Source organism: Lygodium microphyllum, chromosome 18 (genome assembly GCF_053477565.2).
Source record: "Lygodium microphyllum isolate KBCC chromosome 18, Lygodium_microphyllum_v1.1.10, whole genome shotgun sequence".
NCBI lineage: Eukaryota > Viridiplantae > Streptophyta > Polypodiopsida > Schizaeales > Lygodiaceae > Lygodium > Lygodium microphyllum.
The window spans coordinates 102,646,887-102,668,632 of NC_141152.1; the positions used below are offsets into that span (position 1 = coordinate 102,646,887).

The 21,746-nt window shown below is 40.8% G+C and overlaps 1 protein-coding gene across 1 annotated transcript in view; it reads left to right on the plus strand.

The window, feature by feature from the left end:
• Positions 1 to 6,815, plus strand: part of LOC148021213 (topoisomerase II-associated protein) — a 72,459-nt gene extending 65,644 nt beyond the window's left edge. The window contains exons 2-4 of the mRNA XM_087699046.1: positions 3,447 to 3,604; positions 3,699 to 3,773; positions 4,516 to 6,815. Of these exons, the coding sequence (XP_087555172.1) occupies positions 3,447 to 3,604; positions 3,699 to 3,773; positions 4,516 to 6,498 (2,216 nt within the window). The 3' untranslated portion in view covers positions 6,499 to 6,815. The remainder of the gene's footprint in view (positions 1 to 3,446; positions 3,605 to 3,698; positions 3,774 to 4,515) is intronic.
• The last annotated feature ends 14,931 nt before the right edge of the window (positions 6,816 to 21,746 follow it).

Below are 21,746 nucleotides of genomic sequence, written 5' to 3' on the forward strand. Positions count from 1 at the left end.
CCCTCTTTCCCTTTTTCTGCCATTAATACACTGGAATTGGAAAGCAAAGATAAGAAATTTGCATACAAAGTAAAGTACTTCCCTAGTTATAATGACAGGGCAATTGTTGCTGGTTTTATTAATAAGCCCGAAGAGTGAGGGATAATTTTTATCTTCCCGAACTAAGCCGGTCACGCTGGAAATGAAGCTTATTGGCAGAAACGACTAGTAAGAAGGGGACTAAATATCCCCCTTCTTAATGGTCACGTGAACCATCAGTATGTCTTCTATATATAGGACAAGTCTCACTGACTTCAGTCGGCTGGTGACGGATTTGACTGTCGTTGTATTACTGCTCTCCGAAGACAGTCGTGTATGACGTGTGGCATGTGGAGTACCGTCTCACGGTATACGTCTCCTTGCGGCCAGTAATTACGGATGACGGGTGACGTGTCCGTCAAGTTCGCCTGACCCTCGCCTTAGTCGCCTGACCGTCACGCCTTAAGACACCGAAAAAAAAACTTTGTGAATAACTGACGAAATCAGGACCCGCTGGTTGAAACAAGACCCAACGGCTCTAGCAGGATGCGATGGCGGCTTTGATACCAATGTTGTAGTCGAGATGGCGATTCAATGAAGAAAGGAGGTAATGATGATGAGAACGGAAGACCTCATAGTCCGATTCTCAATAGGGGCACGAGATACGTTTTTTCTCCCAGCCTTGCCTAGTTAATTGCTAGCAACTCCCATTGTGATCCGATTGCCAGCCGTCACTTCTTGGTGAGTCCTACTATTCCTGGACTCTCTTTAATTCTAGGCTCCCCTAAACCCCGTTCGAGCGCCCAAGGCCCTCAGACGGTCATCTCTCGTGCCTGTTTCCCGTAATTTACCTTATTAATATAACACCATTAGTTGATTTGTTGGTTGATGTCTCTTGGACAGCCAAACTAGTCATTTTTCTTCTCTTTGGCTAATCTCTTATGGGATTCATCAATATAGTGGTCTGGCTTTTTGTAATAATGACACTTCTCCTTCTTTTTAGACTTTTCTATGTCTTGGATAGCATTTTTTAATAGTTGTCCAGTATCACTCTTTTGCTGATGTTTTGCATTTTGCTTGGCTTTTTCTTTGCCCTTGAAGTTGGAAAGCATAGCCACATCTTCTGAATGCAATGTAACATTCTTCCGAGTCCGTTCCTCTTGCAACAAGAGGCCTTCCAACTCCACAAATGTAAGGGGCTGCTTCCCCCCCCTCCTCCCCCACAAAAGACATTATCAAAGAGGTGTAGAAACTAAGATATGACTCTGAAAGAGAGTTCAGTGTGATGCTTAGCAATTTAGCATCTTGAATGATTTCATCCACATTGAGCAACTGCTCATGTAAATCCTGTATGTGAGTAAGGTGATCTATCATGCTATCATTCTCATCCATGTTTACATTGGCCAACTCTTTACAGAGAAGATATTCTGGCCTTGTTACGTGCTGTAAACATACGTTCAAGTATTTGAGGTCTTACAAGACCGAATGTGTGGAATGATCTATCTTTTCACTAACAAGGCAATCAAAGAAAGTGCTTGTGCATCTTTTGAGTCCCATCTCCTTTGATCCTCGGTAGGAGAGAGAGAGGGGCAACAACACCAGCAGCTTGTCCTCTAGCGTTATGTTGAGGTGTTTCAAGTGCAAGACCTCTTAGTCATTGCAAATCACCTATAACATATATCATAGTTTCAGAAGTCCTTTGCTACAAGAAGGTTGCGGACCATAAAACTTCACGACGACTAGTTTGATCCATCAAGTTTGTCCTCTTGAGTGAGGACACCAAGGATATTGTTCTAATTATTAGTTCCTTGATGTGCCATGCTGTTAGTAATAGACAAAAATCTGCAGCCTAATACTTCTATGCTAAAGTAGAGATTGTACTCCTCAGAGCACAAAAAATCCCCTTGGGATTATGCAACAAGTACCAAACTGTCACACAAGTGCCAAAGTGTGCTCAATTCGGCCCAAATCAACACACTTAGCCAAGAAATAACAACAATGCACTACTATACCACACTTGCCATGTAACGCATGCCCTCAAAAGTATAAATTATAGCAACTTAATGCTGATTTTTACCAAAATTTATTGAAAAATTTCAATTTTTTTTTTGCTCAATTTGACTATAACATCAAGGTGTGTGCCAATAACAAAATAGCTAGAATCTGCCTTGGGATGTGGTATCGGAGCCCTTGGGACAAAAAACCCCAAATTTCTTGCACAAATGTCAATGGAATTGTGCAATGTCAGCGTTTCCAATGAAGATTTGCAGGTGGGATTGCGAATTGGGTAAAAACTCCAAATTTTTGGCGGGAATGTCAAAGAAATTTCTTTGAATTGGTTGTCAATTTGAGTGAAAATTGACAAAACCCCCAAATTTTGGGCGGCACGAGCTGAGATGGCCAAAATGGATGGGAAATTGCAGAAATTTTGAAAAAACACCAAATCTGAAAAGGGTTTGCAGAAAATCACAGGTAGGTTGAGAATATGGTGGGCAGAGGTGGGAAAATAAGGGGTAGAGCTGAAAATAGCAGCAGCTCCTCCAAAACAGTAGCTCCTCAGGCTGCGTGTAGGCTGTGGACGGGACTGCGCTAGGGTTGTGCACAGGCTGAAAACAGCAGCAGCTGGTCCTTCTCTTCCTCGGGCAGAGAGCTGGCTGACAGCAACAAGATCTTAGGTGGGGCGGCACCGGTTGACGGTGGCTGAACTGAATCCATGTGTAGAACTTGCTCTGATACCAAACGTTGGAAAATGACAGCCAGCTATGGAGGATAGAAAAGAGAGACAATGAGAGTGTGTTGGAGTAAAAGAGTAGAGTGTACTTACTGAATTGAAAGAATGTGAATGAAAGGTACAAGATAGGTCTAAGATGGACCTAGCTCGAACTCAACTAGAGTTAATTGACTCTAACTCTTAAGGGTGGTGATACAACTTATAACTTTAGTTGTGTTCACACTAAGAAATGAAAAAGAACTAAAGACTAAAACATTGGGCACTGCCCATAGAATTGGCAAATTCTAACATATCAGCCATCAAATTCTAATCGGTGAATGAGGTCCCTTGTTGAAATTTGTAAAACAAGTTTCATTACCGCAAAAATTTATCATGGCCTTTGCAGCATATAAGTTGCATTCATAAAAGATTTAAACCTCTTGTCAACTGTTTGAGGCTAGCAGTTTCTCGCGAGAAAGTGGAATGTGGTTATTGTTGGGTTTAGATGGTTTTTGTAGCATGCTGATGTGTGCAGGGAGGTTGCATATGTGTGGCTCTCTTTGTCCAGCGTATGTTGGAATCTTGGATTACTTGTTGAATTACTTACAAATCTCATAGATCCAAGATCCAGCATAATTGGAGTTCTTAAGGGGCTAGGAGTGTTGACTGCATGGCTCCAAATATAAAAAAGGCATTAATATTAGTGTGTGTTTTGCAGATGATGAGCGGTTTGATGCTTCACAGTACGCATTCTTTGGTGGAGATGTAAGCCAAGAGGTTGAGCTTGGCGGCCTTGATGAAGAGGATGATGGTGGCTTAGGGGGTGCCCTCGAGGATGATGATGAGAGGCTTCTGTGCTTCAGTGAAAAGGAAGAAGTAAAATATCTGCTTGCACACGATCATAATTATTAATTATTCATTTACACTGTTAAATGCTAAATTTCTGGTTAATGTCAACTGATTCCTTTAGGGTGAAGGTTTGGATGCGGTATCTCAGCCAGATGACCTTTCTGTGGACATTTCAGAAGTCAGTAGCTCTTACATGGTAAGTTTCTTGACCCTTGAATTTCATTGTGATTGATTTATTCAGTTTTGAGTGTTTGTATAGTTACGAAGGCAACACTGTTACGACTATTTCACTTTTTCATGAGGCTATGAAGGCCACTCATTGATAATTCCTGATAGCATGTTTTGTATGTCTATGTTTCCAAAGTTTATACACAGTTTCTTTTTCTTACACACACACACACACACACACACACACACACACACACGCACGCACGCACGCACGCACGAATGCACGCACTCTCTCTCTCTCTCTCTCTCTCTCTCTAAGCATAGTTCAGTGTAATGAGTTGAAAACTGTTTATCAAGCTAAAAGTGCATATTTTAATGTGCTGTGTCCATTCCCTGGTTTTGGCTGTCACTCATCCTCATTCCTATCCCCGGTCCCATATTATCTCTCATTGCATATTATCTTCTAGCCACAGATCAATGACATAACTATATAGGGTTAGGATTACAAGAATGACCAGAAGGCCAGAATCTCCAGCCTGGCATCAATCATCACAGTAGAAAATCAGAAAAATTATGTAGATTTGCTAATGCAGTCTAGAATAGAGATACTGCATCTGGAATGTCCTCTTACATACACAGAATTGATGTTATTTGACAACTAGTTGCAAGGCAGTGTAGGCAGGGATGATTCTTGAATTGTACTAATTGTCATGTGTTCTTGCCAGAACCTTCAGTCTTGAATTGTACTAATTGTTGTGTGTTCTTTCCAGAAACTTCAGTTGAATTCGTCTCATGATCATGAAGTGGATCAAGATGCTTTTAACTGGCATCAATACCAGGAAGCTCGAGGACCACATGCATTTAACTATCCTTTACAGAGGCAATGGAGAGAACAGGAACAAGGGTTCTCTCAGTCGTCATTTCCTGTTGCTAGGTATCCTTCTGGCCGTCCTCAAATGATGCCACCAACAGTTCAAAATAATCGGCAACAGGTTGCAGCAGCATCTCAAGGAAACATGCCCCTCCATTATAGACCTCATGTATCATCTCCTCGATCCTTACCTGTAGGAGGGGCACCCCCATCACATGCACAGTTTGGAGGGAATCAAGTCTTCAACACTCCAGCAATCCCAGGACAATGGATGAGTCCAAGTATGCAGCTTGGTGTCTCAGCAGGATTAATACCTGGATTTATGCAACCTCAAATGCCCCATGCGTCTTCACCTCCCCAGGGAATGCTGCAAAGGCATACTAGGCTTCCTCCTCCTGTATATGCACAACCACCAGTGTACAACCCTCAACCATCAGCACCACCATTGATGGGCAAACCTGGTGACTATTTCAATATTGGTGACCTACGGGATCATCGTAATGACTTTCCACAGAGAACCAGACAAACAGGACGACAATATCAACATGCTCCTAACGAGTCAAATAATATCCTAAACAGGAGCACTGCCCGCCTGCAATTCAGGTCAAAGTACATGACTGCAGAGGAAATAGAAAGTATTGCTAGGATTCAGCTTGCAGCAACTCACAGCAATGACCCTTATATTGATGACTATTACCATCAAGCTGTTCAAGCAAAGATTGCAAGTGGGACTTCTCATGGTCGCCGTCGTTTTGCTCCCTCCTCCATCCGAGAGACCCCTCATACTCGTGCTCCAGCCATGCCTCCTGCTTTTGTTCCAGTAGATGGATTGGGTAAAGTCCCTTTTTCCTCAATTAGAAGGCCGCGACCATTATTGGAGGTTGAGAATGGCTCTGGTCCAGATGCTTCTAGTGAAAATTTTCACACCAAACTGTGTGACAGGCCTTTGGAACAAGAGCCAATGCTGGCAGCCCGCATTGCCATAGAGGATGGGCTGTGTCTCCTTTTGGATGTGGATGATATTGACAGATATTTGTCAGTGACTCAGGTTCCTGATGGTGGTGCTCAACTGAGAAGGCGCAGGCAGATGTTACTAGAAGGCCTGGCTGCCTCATTGCAGTTAGTGGATCCTTGGATTGTTAACAGTGATCCATTTCTGAGGGAAAGAAATGGGCATTTCTCAGAACTTGATTCAAAAAATGACTATGTATTTTTACGTTTAGTTTCCCTACCCAAAGGGCGAAAGCTTGTACATCGTTATCTCCAGCTTTTGCCACAAGGCAGCCCCCTAACTCATATTGTCTGTAGGGCCATTTTCCGCCACCTTCGTTTTTTGTTTGATTCAGGTGCATCTGCGACCACGTCTGGATTGGCTAATACAGTAGCAAACTGTGTTATGAGGATGGATTTATCTACACTGACTGCTTGCTTAGCAGCTGTGGTTTTGTCTCCTGAACCACCTCCACTGCGACCTCTGGGCAGTCCATCTGGGGATGGTGCAACTATAATATTGAGATCTGTGCTTGAGAGGGCCACAAATCTTTTGACAGATCGAAATTTCAGTTTTCCACTTGAGGAGAGAAGAATCTGGCAAGCAGCTTTTGATAACTTCTTTATTTTACTGTACAAGTATTGCACAAACAAGTTTGATGGCATCATGCACTCCCTAATGATGTCCTCACCAGGAAATCCAGCAGTTATCAGCTCAGCTGCTGCAGAGAAAATGAGCAAGGAAATGCCTGTGGACCTTCTAAAGTCGAGCCTGCCACACATGAATGAACATCAGCGTAAATCTCTTCTAGATTTTGCTCAGAGATCAATGGCAATGGGCAATTTTGGTGGACATAATATAAGGGATGGCCATTCTAGCGCACTTGGCTGATCTGCAGTTATCTTCAGACAGTCTTTAATTGCAATCTCAGCTATGTGTCAGGAGGTGCAAGTTGAAACTTGTCATATTTTCATGACCATGAGAGCTTTGATTTATCAGCTTTCACAAGACTTGTATCGTTTGAAGAATCATCTGCACATGCTGGCATATAACAACAGTTGAAATTCACATATACTCAGCTGTACTACATCTGCACATATCGCCTTTGTGAGCTTCCTGGACACAAAAAATCAGACTTAATGCCAGCAGCTTGCAAGGCAAGCTTGCTTTGTTGGTTCTACTGCTTATAAGATCAGTTCAATTTTGTATGTTTTTATTTGCTCTGTATGAAGTCACATGCATAGGAACTCGGAAGTGACAATGTCCTTGTTAACTTCAGATGTGCATGATGTTTATTTATGAAAAAACAGTAGCCTCTGACCTTGTATCTGATTACAATCCTTTCTGTAAGACCTAGGTACACATTTAGAAGTTTTCTGGGTGAATGGTATTGGCAGCTTGGATTTAAATGCTTATTGATAGCACAACTTTGCTATTTTGATCTCCTTCAACCTTATTTTGATGGCTCAAAAAACAGTATTGGGTTAGTTCTAACTCTTTTTGGATGGTATTTTCTGCTGTTTGGTGATGTAAATATGTTTCTACAGAAGTTTTTCCCACAGGCTATCAGCCTTACAATGCTGTAGTCTAGGGTGATTGGCTGAGTGCTACAAGGAGGTTTGCAGCGCCTGTCAGTGGAAGGGAGTAGGATCCCTAATTACGCTCTCGCTTCAATCTTTTGACACAATCTTTCTATTTGTTTTCCTGTTAGTATCTAGCATACTACTATGCCAATCGGTAGTACTGTAACATAAAGGTTGTCTTCTAGGATAGATCAGGCTCACCGATTTTGACCAGAATTTTGATTTAGAGAACTCCTTAGTTCTCTATTTATGTAGAATGCATGGGAAGCCATACTGACACAAGCTGAGTGAGTAGTTCATAAACACCAGCTCTTCTCTTCAACAAAGTTTACTTAGTGTTCTCTATCATTTGTTTCAACCAGTCCTGTACCCATTGAACTATGCTCTCATATGAAGCTATGTTGGAACATCTCTCATCTTCAACAAAGTTTACCTTGGTCTCTCTGTTATTTCTTTCAACCAGTCCTTCTGTACCCATCTAGCCATTGTTTCTAATATGAGGCTGGACTGTTGAGCAGTCAATTTTGCATCAAGCAGGAGTACTCCCTGAAGTTCTGTGCATTGCATTTATCCTCAATAGAATTTAATGAAAGAAAATTTGATTTCATCCATATTGTCGAAATTGGGTCTAGATAGCACTATTATTTGGTAGTGGAGCCTCTTCTATTAGGAATTGATTTAATGTACAAGGGGGTCCTAAAAGAGAGGACAATCAAATGATTTTACATGGGCTGAAAAAGTGAGCAAAGTCATCAATTTTCGGAAAACCCATTGTAAATTTGGCAAACTCAAGTCAATTGATCAAGCCAAAATTATTAGTTGCATTTTCTAGCTTGACATTTTGTATCTTTCGATTGTTAATTAGTTATTTTTTTGCATTTAAAAGAGACAATCACAAAAAGCACAGATCCTTATTCACAAAGGATATTATTTCACGAAGGCTTTTTCCGGAGAGCACTTGGGATTGAGTGTATTCCAATATACAAAACTCCAAGAAAGATATGATCTATCTTTTCACTATTTGATAGTAGGCATTACCTAATCCAATTAAAGGTATGCTTTTTCTTTTTACTATTTGATAGTATGTATTACCTAATCCAATTAAAGAACTATTTACAAACATATTACAAGCCAAATATTGTTTACCAAATCGAATGTTTAGGGATCCTCACTTGCAATATCATGGACACTTTATTAAGTAAAGCACTAGTGGTAGAGTAGATCAAAGTCATACCACTTGACCATCTCCAAGTTATTGTTGTTACAACCAAGAATGCATTTATGAATAAGATCGGTTTTAACAAGTCAAATTTCACTATTTGGTCTGATTGTATGCAACAAGTGCTGGAGTCTTGGGTCTTTGGAACCTAGTCATTTAGAGCCTATGATGGACCCTCGATTGGCCCACCCTGATCATAATTTATGGAGAGCTCGTAATGCTACAAAAAATGTCAAGTTACTGCAGAGATTACTTGTTGAGCTTCACTTCTAGTTACCACACTTTCCCTAGCATCCAATCATTGGAGGCATCGCCTTGAGTGTTATGTGGCGAGAGATTGAGCTTGATATATCAATCTCCATTATGGGTTGTAGGAGTTTTCTATTAAGGGGATGATTTGAAAGTCAAGTTGGTTGGAGTCTAGATAGACTTGTATGTCTCAAAGGCACCTTGCATTTTTAAATTTCTTGTGGATGTTAAAATTTTAGTTTACATGTCTAATGCATGGTATCAAGATTAGGAATAGTATGAAAAGACTCCCCCACTGCTTTTATTTTGTTTCAAGGTGAGAGGATTCATTTCAAGCTTGCTTGCGTCAAGGGAGATCCCATATTTTAATATGCTAGAGATGGAAGCTTGATATAATGAGAAATGTGGCTACTCAAAGTAGTAGTCCAAGGTAGGATTCTCATCCTCAATGTGTTTGTTGGTGTCTACCAAAATGTTTGATTGGCAACTACTTCTTGTCTAATATGAACTTGGGATTTTTCTTTAAAAAGTGCCAAGTTACACATTTCATGGCTATCATGCCATTAAATAGATAAAAGCACAAAAATATTTAAGGCATTGACTCTCAATAATCACAATTGAACAATTTTTGAACTTGAGTCTCACTCGAATAAGATTAGAAACACAAACTTGAAATTAGTTCCATAAATTATGCCTTCTAATTCATCTAAGGAGGAGCAATTGGAGTGGAAGAAGAAAGAGAAATGTGTTCATAAAGGAAAAGAGACAATGAAGGCTTTTAGATAATCAAAGAAGCACACAAAGCCAAAGTAAAGGCACTTGAACCATAACCATGGAGGACTTTCCACTTTGATGAGGGAGCAAGACATATGATTTGGATGTTATTTTGAAGAATTGTGCACCTATAACTTGCTTGCTAGCTAAGTCTAATAGTTTGTTTTCTATTATTAAAAAATGGTAAGCATTTTGACACTCTCTTATAAAATAAAAGGTGGAAGACAACACATGAATGAACATTTGGTTTGTCTGTCAAGGATTGGACCTGTAGTAGTAGATGTTTGGAGTAATGGCACATGCATCAAGAAGGCATACATCAATGTAGGTGCTCAAATCAATTTGAAATAACTTTTGGTTTGATAAAATTTCATGATAGTATCCAATGCCAATGTTGTAACAATGTTAAAACAAAAATAAATGCTAGTATTGATTGGTATGAATTATGGATTCATAAATGTATGTCACTTTTGTGGTATGTCTTAAACCCGAAAATCTCCTTGTAGTTATGTGTAGATAAATAGGTGAATGCCATCTGTTGAACATCAATCTTGTACATAATGATAATGTACATCAATCTACTTGTAAGACTAAATTCTTTGCAAATGCAAAATCACTCTAGCAATGCAAAGAGTGGTAGGAGAAGCTTGATCACAATACATCCCATTTGGCAACAAGTCCAATCTATGCACTCACTCAATTGTAGTTGTGAAGTATACCTTGTACCCAACTTCATACATGGAAGGGTCCATATTAGGTTCCCTTTTTGCTTAGCGAAGTTATCCACTAAATGCCAAGTTGAAAGGAGAACCATTGGTGGACTCTTCAGTATCATAACAAGCTAATCAAAATCACAAAAAATAAAACAATATAAAGCAAATCATAATCTTGTGTTTCTTGAAGTAGACAAATATTCATTTTATAACTTGCTAATCCTTTGAACTTAAGATATGGATAATTTTTCTCACATGTAACTATGCACATCACACCTTCAGCTTAGTGTGGAAAATGTAAGGAATATACCTAATAACAAAATGTTATTATAAGGATGTATCAACTGTGGATTACTTGGACATGAAAGGTTAAGATACAACCAAATTTTGTAAGAGTAGCCATATGCCTACATGTATCAAGGTGTACTTCATCTGTGGCATTATGATAACATGCTTTGTTATGTAACCTGGATATTCAAATATTGTAGCAATCCCAATTCAAGCTTGCTGATATGAGAATGCATCAAATGTGGATCACTTAGACATTAAATCCTAAGGCATAAGCGGGTTTTGTTGGAGTAGCCATAGGCTTACATGTATTAGACACACTCTATTTCAAGAAATTTGTCTATTCCATAATAATACAATCCTTTTGTTGCATAAATTAGATAGTAAACAAATAGTGTAGGAATATCAAGTTTGACATCTCTAAAGGTGAGTGAAACACAACTTTCAAGATCAAAATTTTATATTACGACTAATTTTGAGACAAAAATGGTATTTAAATTCGTGTTCACTAATGATGAGATTAGTGAGTAGGCAAATGGGACACTGCCATGTGTGGTCCAATGTAACATTTGACTCTATACTAATTTGGCAAAACTTCTTCTAACACAAGGAAAAATGTGAAAATGGGCCCCCAAACTTATCCTCACAAGTCAATTCTAACCAAAGGACTTGTCCTTGATGATGATATTTTTTTGAGTTCTTTACCTTGCTTTCAACTCTTGGATGTGACTTTTTGAAAAGTGGGGTACTTGAAAGTTTCTTCAAAATAATAAATTGACATACTTTTAATTTTACCTCAAAGCAAGGAACTCTTGGATGTGACTTTTTGAAAAGTGGGGTACTTGAAAGTTTCTTCAAAATAATAAATTGACATACTTTTAATTTTACCTCAAAGCAAGGGATCATCTAGAGGTTTTTGTAGTTCTTGACCTTTTTATATGCATTCGTCTCATCCTCTCATTATTTAATTGTTTCAGCTTCTCCAAACTCAATTTTGCAATATTTCTATCCTATTTCAACCTCATTTCTCGCCAATACCTTAGCCTTCTTTATCCATGGCTTCTTTTTCTATTGCTTTTTCTAGATGGTGATCTAACTCTATATATGCATGTATGTGGTACAATACGAGTGAGGATGATGTGTAGTATTTGACAACCTACAAGCTCCAGGATTAGATAACAATGCTTCCCTCTTGTAAAGGTCCTTGCAAGATCACGAATGTCTTCTTTGTGGGAAACTTTTGGTGCCCTTCGAGAGTCTTTCCTTGGGCTCATTCTTTATGGTTCCCCTTCTAGAGTTTTCTAGTCAGTCCCTTCTTGTACATGCATTGACACTACAAGATATAGGCCTTATACCGACGTTAAAAGAGACGAAAATATTCATAAAGAAAATTTCCCCCATCATCGCAAAAAGCGTCATTATTGGCGACGCCATAGAATAGTCAGTATCATCGTCGTTATCAGCATCGCTATTTGCGTCGGATATGCAACATTGATACCAACGTTGATAAGACCTTGAAAAAGCACAAATGTTTTTAATGATAGTGCTGAAAAGAAATCAATGAAGCGTATGTACAAGGTATCTGAACAACTCGGTCACACTGGCATCGCTCCACTCGTATTTTGCTTGCACACTTAGGAGTGTAAGTAGTGTCTTCAGGCGAGATACTCCGCACCCATCATATAATGGTATGGATGCTTTCTCTCTAAGCGGATCAGAAGTCTCGACATCCATGGGCATCAATGCATCGATCATTGCCTCCATCTCAGGCTCCAAGATTGTAGGTAAGTCTAGAAGGCTACTTGTCTCCTCTCGTATTGATGGTATAGATTGGGTAGTACCTTCCAAGTGGTGGATTGGCTCAAGCACTCCATCCATTGCACGTCCACGAACTCTTCTAATTGGTCACAAAGGGTGCACTCCTCCTTGGGACGAGACGTCACCTCCCTGGATAGAAAATTTGCCAGCAATACCCAATGTTTTTGTATATGGTATTCAATTAGCTTGCGAATACAATGCATGATTGATATACACTTTTCTTACCGTTTGCTTAAAATCTGAGATCGCCTGATCAACGATCTCAGATTGAAACTCGCCGAAGCATCGTATGTGTTCTATAGACAATCGATATTTTCGTCTAATTGCCAGCTTACATTGAGAGCAAGGACATGTGATACGTTGATTAAGATACACCTCGCGATCTTGAACATCACGACCTTCATCGTTTTCCATTTTGTCTACATTACGACAAACAATTTATTTTTGTTATCATTCTTTTTTTCTTTCTTAAATTGTTTGAGAAGGGGTTTATTTTCTTGTAACTCAGCAAAATTAACATATGTAAAGTCTCCATCCACCAACGTATGCCAGAGTGTTTCCCGTCTCGTGGTATTGCACCGGACCTCGCCACCACTCTCTCTTTGTTTTTTATCCATTCATTCTCTCCTCTCCTTCCATCTCTCTCTCTTTTTCTCTTTCTTTATTATGTTGTATGTTTATTCCCTCTCTCTCGTTCCTTCTTCCTTTTTCTATTCCTTTCCCTCTCTCATTTCCTTTAACAAAACATATCTCTCTCTCTACTCTACCAATTTTCTTTAACAAAACAATTCTCTCTTTGTACCACTACCACTACCACTATCACTACTACTACAATAAATAAGAAAAGAAGAAGAAGAAGAAGAAGAAGAAGAAGAAGAAAAAAAACTACTACTACGACAACAAACAAGAAAAGAAGAATACTACTACGACAACAAACAAGAAAAGAAGAAAAAACTACTACTACTACCACTACTACAACAACAACAACAAACAAGAAAACTAAACAACAATAAACAAGAAAATAAAAAAAAACTATTACTACAACAACAACAACAAACAAGAAAACCACTACTACTACTACAACCATGACTACGACGACTACAACTACGAATACAAGTACGAGTACGAGTACGACTACCACAACAACAAACCACTGCCACTACCACTACCACTACCACTACAATAAACAAGAAAAGAAGAAGAAGAAGAAGAAAAAAAACTACTACTACAATAACAACAAACAAAAGAAGAAGAAGAAGAAGAAGAAGAAGAAGAAAAAAAAACAACAACAAACAAGAAAACTAAACAACAATAAACAAGAAAAGAAAAAAAATTATTACTACTACAACAACAACAAACAAGAAAACTACTACTACTAGTACTACTACTACAATCACGACTACGACTACTACGACCACGACTACGACTACCACAACAACTCTCTCTCTCTACTACTACCACTACCACTACAATAAACAAGAATAGAAGGAAAAACAACAACAACAACAACAACAACAAAAAACAAGAAAAGAAGAAAAAACTACTACTACTACCACTACTACAACAACAACAATAACAAACAAGAAAACTAAACAACAATAAACAAGAAAAGAAAAAGAAAAAGAAAAAGAAGAAGAAAAAAACAACAAACAAGAAAACCACCACCACCGCCATCGCTACCACCACCACTACCACCACTACTACTACGACTACGACTACGACTACGACTACGACTACGACTACGACTACGACAAACCACTACCACTACAATAAACAAGAAAATAACAATAAACAAGAAAAGAAAAAAAACTACTACTACTACAACAACAACAAACAAGAAATAAGAAATTAAACAACAACAACAACTACTACGACTACTACAACAACAACAAACAAGAAAATAAGAAATTAAACAACAACTACCACTATTGCTACCGCTACTACTACAACTACCACTACCACTACTACTACTACAACTACCACAAAAACAACAAACAATAAAATAAGAAATTAAACAACTGCTACCGCTACCGCTTCTACGACTACCGCTACCGCTACCACTACTACGACTACCACAACAACAACAAACAAGAAAAAAAGAAAAGAAAAAATAAAACAACAACAACAATAATAACAACCTCTCCCTCCGTCCGTCCCTCCGTCCCTCCGTCCCTCTCTTTCTCTCTTTTCCTATTATGTTTAATGTTTTCTCCCTCTCTCTCTCTCGTTCCTTATTTCCTTTTTTCTCTTCCTCTCCCTCTCTCATTTCCTCTCCCTCTGTCAATACACATCATTTTAAACAAAAACAAGTAAAAGAAAAAGAGAAAAAACAAAAACAAAGCAAGAAGGAACAATGCACTCACCGTAAAGGCCCGAGGATGGATTCGGCAGCTCCTCTTCGCGACGGCGGCTCCTCTTCTCCCTTCATACAGTTCCTCCTCTTCTTCGCGAACGGTGGTGGTGGCGGTGAGAAGCTTTCATTCTCTCTCTTTCTCTCTTTCTCTCTCTCTCCCTCTCCAATGCAAGATGGAGTTCGCTCTCCCTTTCACTCTCTCTTTCGTTTGTTCGTGCAAAATAACTCGCTTGGGTTTCGGTCTGCGTTTTTTTCGTTTGAGAAACGTCACTATTAGTGACACAAATAGCGACACCGCTATTTTGCGTCGGAAAGCGCCGTCGCTATGCCTCTGTATCCTTGTAGTGTGAGCCACTTTCTTCACCTTGATTTTGTTTTTCTTGGCTCTTTTCTTGGTTGCACCAACAATTTTCAAAATGATGTAGGTTCCTTATCCTTGGTTGAAGTGGCAAGTGTCTTAGTTATAGATGGCTTCTTGGCTGCAACTCGTTTCTTGATTACAACTAGCTTCTTTGGACCAATTGCCTTCTTGGTTGCAACTGGCTTCTTAGCTCTGGGAATTCTTTGACATTCTGGGGAATCTAGAGTTGAAGGGAGTCTAACATGCCTTTGAAGGGGAACTTTAATTGCCAGAACCCTTACAAGCCAACAAAATCTTCTTTGTAGCAATCTTGTGTAAATGGCAACAATTACTGAAGGAATATGAGAAAGAATAAAAATATTTTTGAATTATGGTAAAAAATTAGAGACTCACATACAATTATTAATTTATTCTATAGCATGAACTTTTCTTGAAGAAATCTCCAAGAATTTTCTATTACCCTCCATCCATAGGAGGAGGTGTCTACCTGGTGAGGGACTTGGAGGTTGTAAAAGAAAATCTTGTTGTCCTTTTTTCAACACTAGAAACTTGTCCTCATTAGTAGTAGATAGTCTTTTTGAAAACATGTAGAGTATGCTTGTATTAATCAGTTTAAATTTACTTGGAATAGATGAGTAACACAAAATTCAATTAATACTTAGAGGCTAACATTTCCATGGAGAGAATTCAAAGAAATGGAAATTTCTAATATACTAATGAATAATTATATGGGCAAAGATATTCCCCTCATGATAAGAAATGATGACAAATTGAAGTTCTTGAAGGAATATTATGTCCTCAGGTGAGATGGAGAGGTATTGTGCATCTTGTAGATAGGTTCATCTCCCATTTCTATGTGAGAATTTGAATTTTCTCTCCTATTAGGGCTTCCATGATGAAGAATAATCTCTAGTTGATTTCTCCCTTGGTGGTTTGATTCATGTCATTGTGTACCCTTTGCTCTCTTTCTTTGCAATATGTTTGGTTTTTTCCATTATTTCTATAAACAACTAGTGCAATAGTGCAATTATGCCACTTGAGATATAAGCTATTGAAAGCTTGCAAAGACATGCATCGAAGAACCTAGACATTATAGAACATAGGAGAGGTATCGAATAGTGTGGGAATGTTTTCTTATGTGTAGTAGGCCCCTAGGTGGTGGGTGGGTGAGGTGCAACATAAAATCTCAACAAATGTAGTTACAAAAAACAAATGCAAGTAAATTTTGATAGAATGGTGGCTAAGCACAAACACAACAATAAACCAACCACAAGTACATGGAGAGAGAGAGAGAGAGAGAGAGAGAGAGAGAGAGAGAGAGAGAGAGAGAGAGAGAGAGAGAGAGAGAGAGAGAGAGAGAGAGAGAGAGAGAGAGAGAGAGAGAGAGAGAGAGAGAGAGGGAGGGGGGAGGGGGGAGGGGGAGGGGGAGGGGGAGAGAGAGAGAGAGAGAGAGAGAGAGAGAGAGAGAGAGAGAGAGAGAGAGAGAGAGAGAGAGAGAGAGAGAGAGAGAGAGAGAGAGAGAGAGAGAGAGAGAGAGAGAGAGAGAGAGAGAGAGAGAGAGAGAGAGAGCGAGAGAGGGAGGGGGGAGGGGGGAGGGGGAGGGGGAGGGGGAGGGGGAGAGAGAGAGAGAGAGAGAGAGAGAGAGAGAGAGAGAGAGAGAGAGAGAGAGAGAGAGAGAGAGAGAGAGAGAGAGAGAGAGAGAGAGAGAGAGAGAGAGAGAGAGAGAGAGAGAGAGAGAGAGAGAGAGAGAGAGAGAGAGAGAGAGAGAGAGAGAGAGAGAGAGAGAGAGAGAGAGAGAGAGAGAGAGAGAGAGGATATCTATGAGTAAAGCAAGGAGGATATGTGGCTTGATGGATATGTGCACATCTTGATGTGTCAAGTTTGAAGATCCTAGAGATAGGGATACCCAGATTTGATGGCGTGCACAGAGGGTTTCCTACAATGGCAATGCCTTGTAGCGCTGTAGGGTCCAACTAGAAAAATTTGAGTGAAAATGGGAGGAAGTTACTTGAGAAATGTATAGCACACCACGAGTTGAAAGGTCCGACGAAATGAAAGGGCTAAGTATGAATTTCGTGCTACACACCACGAGTTGGAGGAAGATTCATATGCTAGTGTGAATCAACAAAATGGGTTGATAGAAGGGATGACAAAAAACATCAAATCTATCCACTATTTTGCTTGGGACAAGCTTCAAAAAGCATATAAATATGAAAGAACTATGGATAGTAGTAGTGCTATCCTTGTTGCATCCCTATTTATTGTATAAAGTCTATGCCATTTCGCATTTAAAACTGTAAGAATATAAAGCTTCGAATTTGTCACAAAAAGTCTCTATTTAGGTCCTCCAAGAGCAGTAGTAGATGGTACCCAATTCAAGTAAAAATTCATTGTCAAAGCTATCAACAATAGTTCAAAAGCCATGTTTTGCCTTGTATAACACTAGTGGAATGTTGTATTTTGGCCCCAAAAACACATCAAAGAACACACTTTCTTTTAGCCCTACTCTTCTTGAGTGGTTTATCTAGGTTCCTATTATGAAATTCAAGTCTTGCATGCCTCAAAGATTTTGTTTCTCTTCACTTTCGTGCTCAAACATTTCTCCTTCTTTGCACTGAATACATGTGCCTCCTCTTGGCCTCTTAAACACAATTTGTTGCCAAAAAATGACCTCTCTTCAAAAGCCTTCAATAGGCTATGTAACGAGTCTTAAAAATCCCCATTGTAAAGTGCCTTCACACATAGACTAAAAGCATATACCTTCAAGAACTTAATGAACACTTAGAAGATTTGATTCCTCACTAGTTTGTCGGATACTTGTAATATCTTCCTACCAAGTGACCCATACCTAAGATCCTCATGTGGATAGGGCATATAAGTAAACCCCTTGTGAAGATTGACTTCTTCACCACTTTCTTCCACTAGACTTGTAATGAACGGGGATCACGGGAACATGGCATGGGAACATACTAGTCACACTGACGATATATAAGGTGTAAGAGGGTATTTTGAGGCATCACAGAAATTATCAAGAAACTCTCTTTTCACCTTCTCAAGCTTCCATGGCTTCTTCTTCTTCTTCTTCTTCTTCTTCTTCTTCTTCTTCCTCTTCTTCTTCCTTTCTCCCTCTTTCTCTCTCTTCTTCCTGCCTTTCTCTCTCCTCTCCCTCTTCTTCTGCAATCCTTCTCTCTCTCCTTTCCCTTAGTTAGGACAGTTAGGTTTCTTTCATTACAAGTGGTATCAGAGCTTTGTCCTTGATCCTTCTCTTTTCCATAGATTTAGGGCTCTCACAGTTTCCCACAGTTAGAAAACCCCAGTTACATCTCTTTCACAGGTACACAAGAGTACTCAGGCAGGCTGTCAGCCCTCTTGAAGACTATGGCAGCCTTTCTTTGAGCTTTCCCAATAACCATGGACACATCTGGAGGCAGGCAGACAAATTTGATAGGTCGTCACTAATTTTCAAGCAAGTTTTTTTAGGGTTTTGGGAAAAAAGGAGGGTAGCACAGTTAGAGAAGGCCAAAAACTCAGTTACTTTTCAAGAAGACCTTCTCTTTCCTCCTTCCTCCAAGCTGCCATGGAAGCTCCAGCCCAAGAACCTCAGGAATCTTGCTTCCCCCCCTCTTCCTCAGCAAGAAGGGCTTGTCCCAATGCTTTCCCCTCAACTAGAGCAACATATTGAGCAGCAAGAACCCTGATCTACCCTGCATGTAGCCCCCAGGAGCAGCCCCGAAATTTGCGGTGCAAAAAACGGGCTGCTTCCTGGCTTGCTGGACAACCCCCCCAGCCCTCCTCTCCTTCCTGACCTCTCTTGGCTCTTGGCAACCTTCTTGGGCAGCATTAGAGGTCTCCTCCTCAGCTCTTGGACTCCCTTTTTCACTTCAAGAAACCTTGGTCTGGTGCAGTCCATGGCAGCCATGGAACCTTGGCATCAAGCTCAGAAATCTTGAAGATTTTGGTCTTTTCTTGGTCCCCAGGAGTCCCTCTTCAAGCTTAGCTCAAGATTTCAGCCATCAAGAAGCACGAGAAGAAGATTACAAGCAAGATTTGAAGGCATGCACTTGTGGGCAGCCATGGCTATGGGAGTAGAACTTCAATTTCAGCAAGAACTCTTCATGGGAAGGTCCTGAGCCATCCTGCCCCAAGCTTGACTTCACGCTTTCTTGACGGAGCACAACCATTTTGGAGCTATGGAGCATGCGGGATCAAAGTGGAGCTCTCATGAAGGACTGAGGTGGCATTAGTGGCTGCCTTCTTCTCCAAAAGACTCAAGGTAATCGATTCTTGGCTCTCATTCTCTCTGTTTAAGCCTCTTGTTGAATCCCATCCACTTGTTTGAGAGAATGTATGAATCCAAGTAGATAATAGGAGTTCTAGACATTGAATGCATGCTGAGTATTAACCCCAGTCATTTCCCTTTGATCTTATGGTACTGAAATGGATTTTACTCATGCTGAAGCTTCATTGGGATTATATTTTTGCTTACCCATAACCCGTTTGGCTTCTTGTGAATTGGCTGAGTCAAGAAGTGATAAAAAAAATCCATTGTATAAGGGTGAGTAGGCAGTGAGTCACTGCCAATAAGCTCTCTATCCCTATTCCCCATTCCAATTCCATGCACTTCATGAAAAGCCCAAAATTTTGATTCCTGAAATGCATCTCATGCTGGGTGTTTAATTAATAAATGTCTGCCATGTATATTCCCGGTGAGGAAAATCCCGATGCTAGGCGAGGTGGCAAGACAAAAGAGGGGTGACCCCCCCTTTCCATCAAAGATCTTGAAGGGGTGCACAACCCGGCCCGGGGGGAACTTTGCCCACCTCCCGGTGATCCGAAGCCCAAGAATTATTGCAGGTGCAGGTACATTTGATGGAATAGCCCGAACCCTGATCATTTGAGTCTACAAGCCCCTACATGCATTGGTAATGTCACGAACCACTTGGTAATGTATGGTGGATGCAATGCAAGAAGGGTAGGGTATGCAATTATGGAAATGGTCTCAGCAATGAACTATGGATGCAAAGGATGTATGGCTTTATGTGGAATTGAGAGCCATCATTGGCCCTGGATGTCTGGGATAAGACCCTCACCATTGGGATAAGGTATGCTCCTTGAGGGAATCTTTGCAGGGTATTGCAGACAGCCAGTCCTACACAGTCAGCCTGCAAAAGTTGATTATAGCAAAGCCTTCTTGTGTGACTAAGCACGGACTCTATAGCTTGATTCGAAGAGGGAATTCTCCCTTTGATCTGAGCTAAAAACCTCCCCATTCCGCCTTACGGTTTGGGAGATACACTCAGTTTTGTGCTCAGAGGTATTGTGGGACAGGCAGTAGTCCTACACAGTCAGCCCGCAAAAGTTGATTACAGCAAAGCCTTCTTGTGTGACTGAGTGCAGGCTCTATAGCTTGATTCAAAGAGGGCATCCTACCCTTCAATCTGAACTAAAAACCTCCCCATTCCGCCCTACAGTTTGGGAGATACACTCAGTTTTGTGCCCAGAGGTACTGTGGGACAGGCAACAGTCCTACACAATTAGCCCATAAAAAGTGATTACAGCAAAGCCCTGATCATTTACTATCAGAGATATTTTTACATAGCCTCATAGAGGGGATCAAGGGCTTTCATTAGAATCAAAAATTTTGGGGATTGGATTGCGAGCTCAAGATATCATCATTTCTGTAACAAGGGGTCTGGTGGACTGCACTTGGGATGGCAAGCCACAAGGGTAAAGCAAAGGCCCAGGAGGAATTTCAGCGTGAAATAAGAGATTCCCGTGCCTCAATGAACGATCCTAGCTCAGCCCAGGAGGATCGTGAAGACATGTTTGAAGAGGGTGCCCCCGAGATAGACTACTTATCTCTGCTCAACCAAACCTTATGCCAACATGAGACCCATCATGCTGAACGACATCGAGAGATGGAGCAACGCCACAGGGAGATGAAAACCCGCTAAGATCACCGCCATTCCAAGATAATGGCCAAGATGGAATTACTCATAGAGCGCATGGGCGCCCTCATCCCCGCCACCATTGCCCCCCCTCGGATCGACCCAAGGAGTATGTCCCTCCTCGTGAGGCTAACCGCCCTCCCCCCTTGGAGACCGGGTGTAGTCCACAAGGTCTCGGTGGTACCCATGGCATTCCCCATAGCACTTATGAGACGGGTGAGCCCTCCACTCGACATGATGAGCCCCTCCTTCCCTCCCCCGTTACGAATCCTTCAAGCCCGTCCTTGGCACCCCAACTCCCCCATAACGGAAGCTACTTGCACACTCAAGGGAATGGCTCCAATGCAAATATTGGGCAGCATGGAATGCACGGAGTGCATGGACAGCATGCATATGGCAATGGGCAGCATGCATATGACAATGGGCAGCATGCACATGGCAATGGGCAGCATGCATATGGAAATGGGCAGCATGCATATGGTAATGGGCAGCATGGACATTTTGGACAGCAAGGTCCTAATGGGCAATTTGGTCCTCATGTAATGCACGGGCAGCATGGCCCCCATGGAAATTTTGGACAGCCGGCGGGGATTGGACAGCATGGCATGTATGGGCAGTATGTAGCACATGGCATTCATGGGCAGCAAGGCCCAAATAAGTTGCGTGATAAGATTGTGTTTACTAAATTCAATGGGCAGTCCTCATCCCCAGCTGAACTAGAGGAATGGACCTCTAAATTGGAAGCCTATTTTCTCATCTATCCCCGTACCGATGAGGCAAAGATCATTTTTTCCTCTCTTCATTTAGAAGGTTTTGCCCACACATGGTGGAGA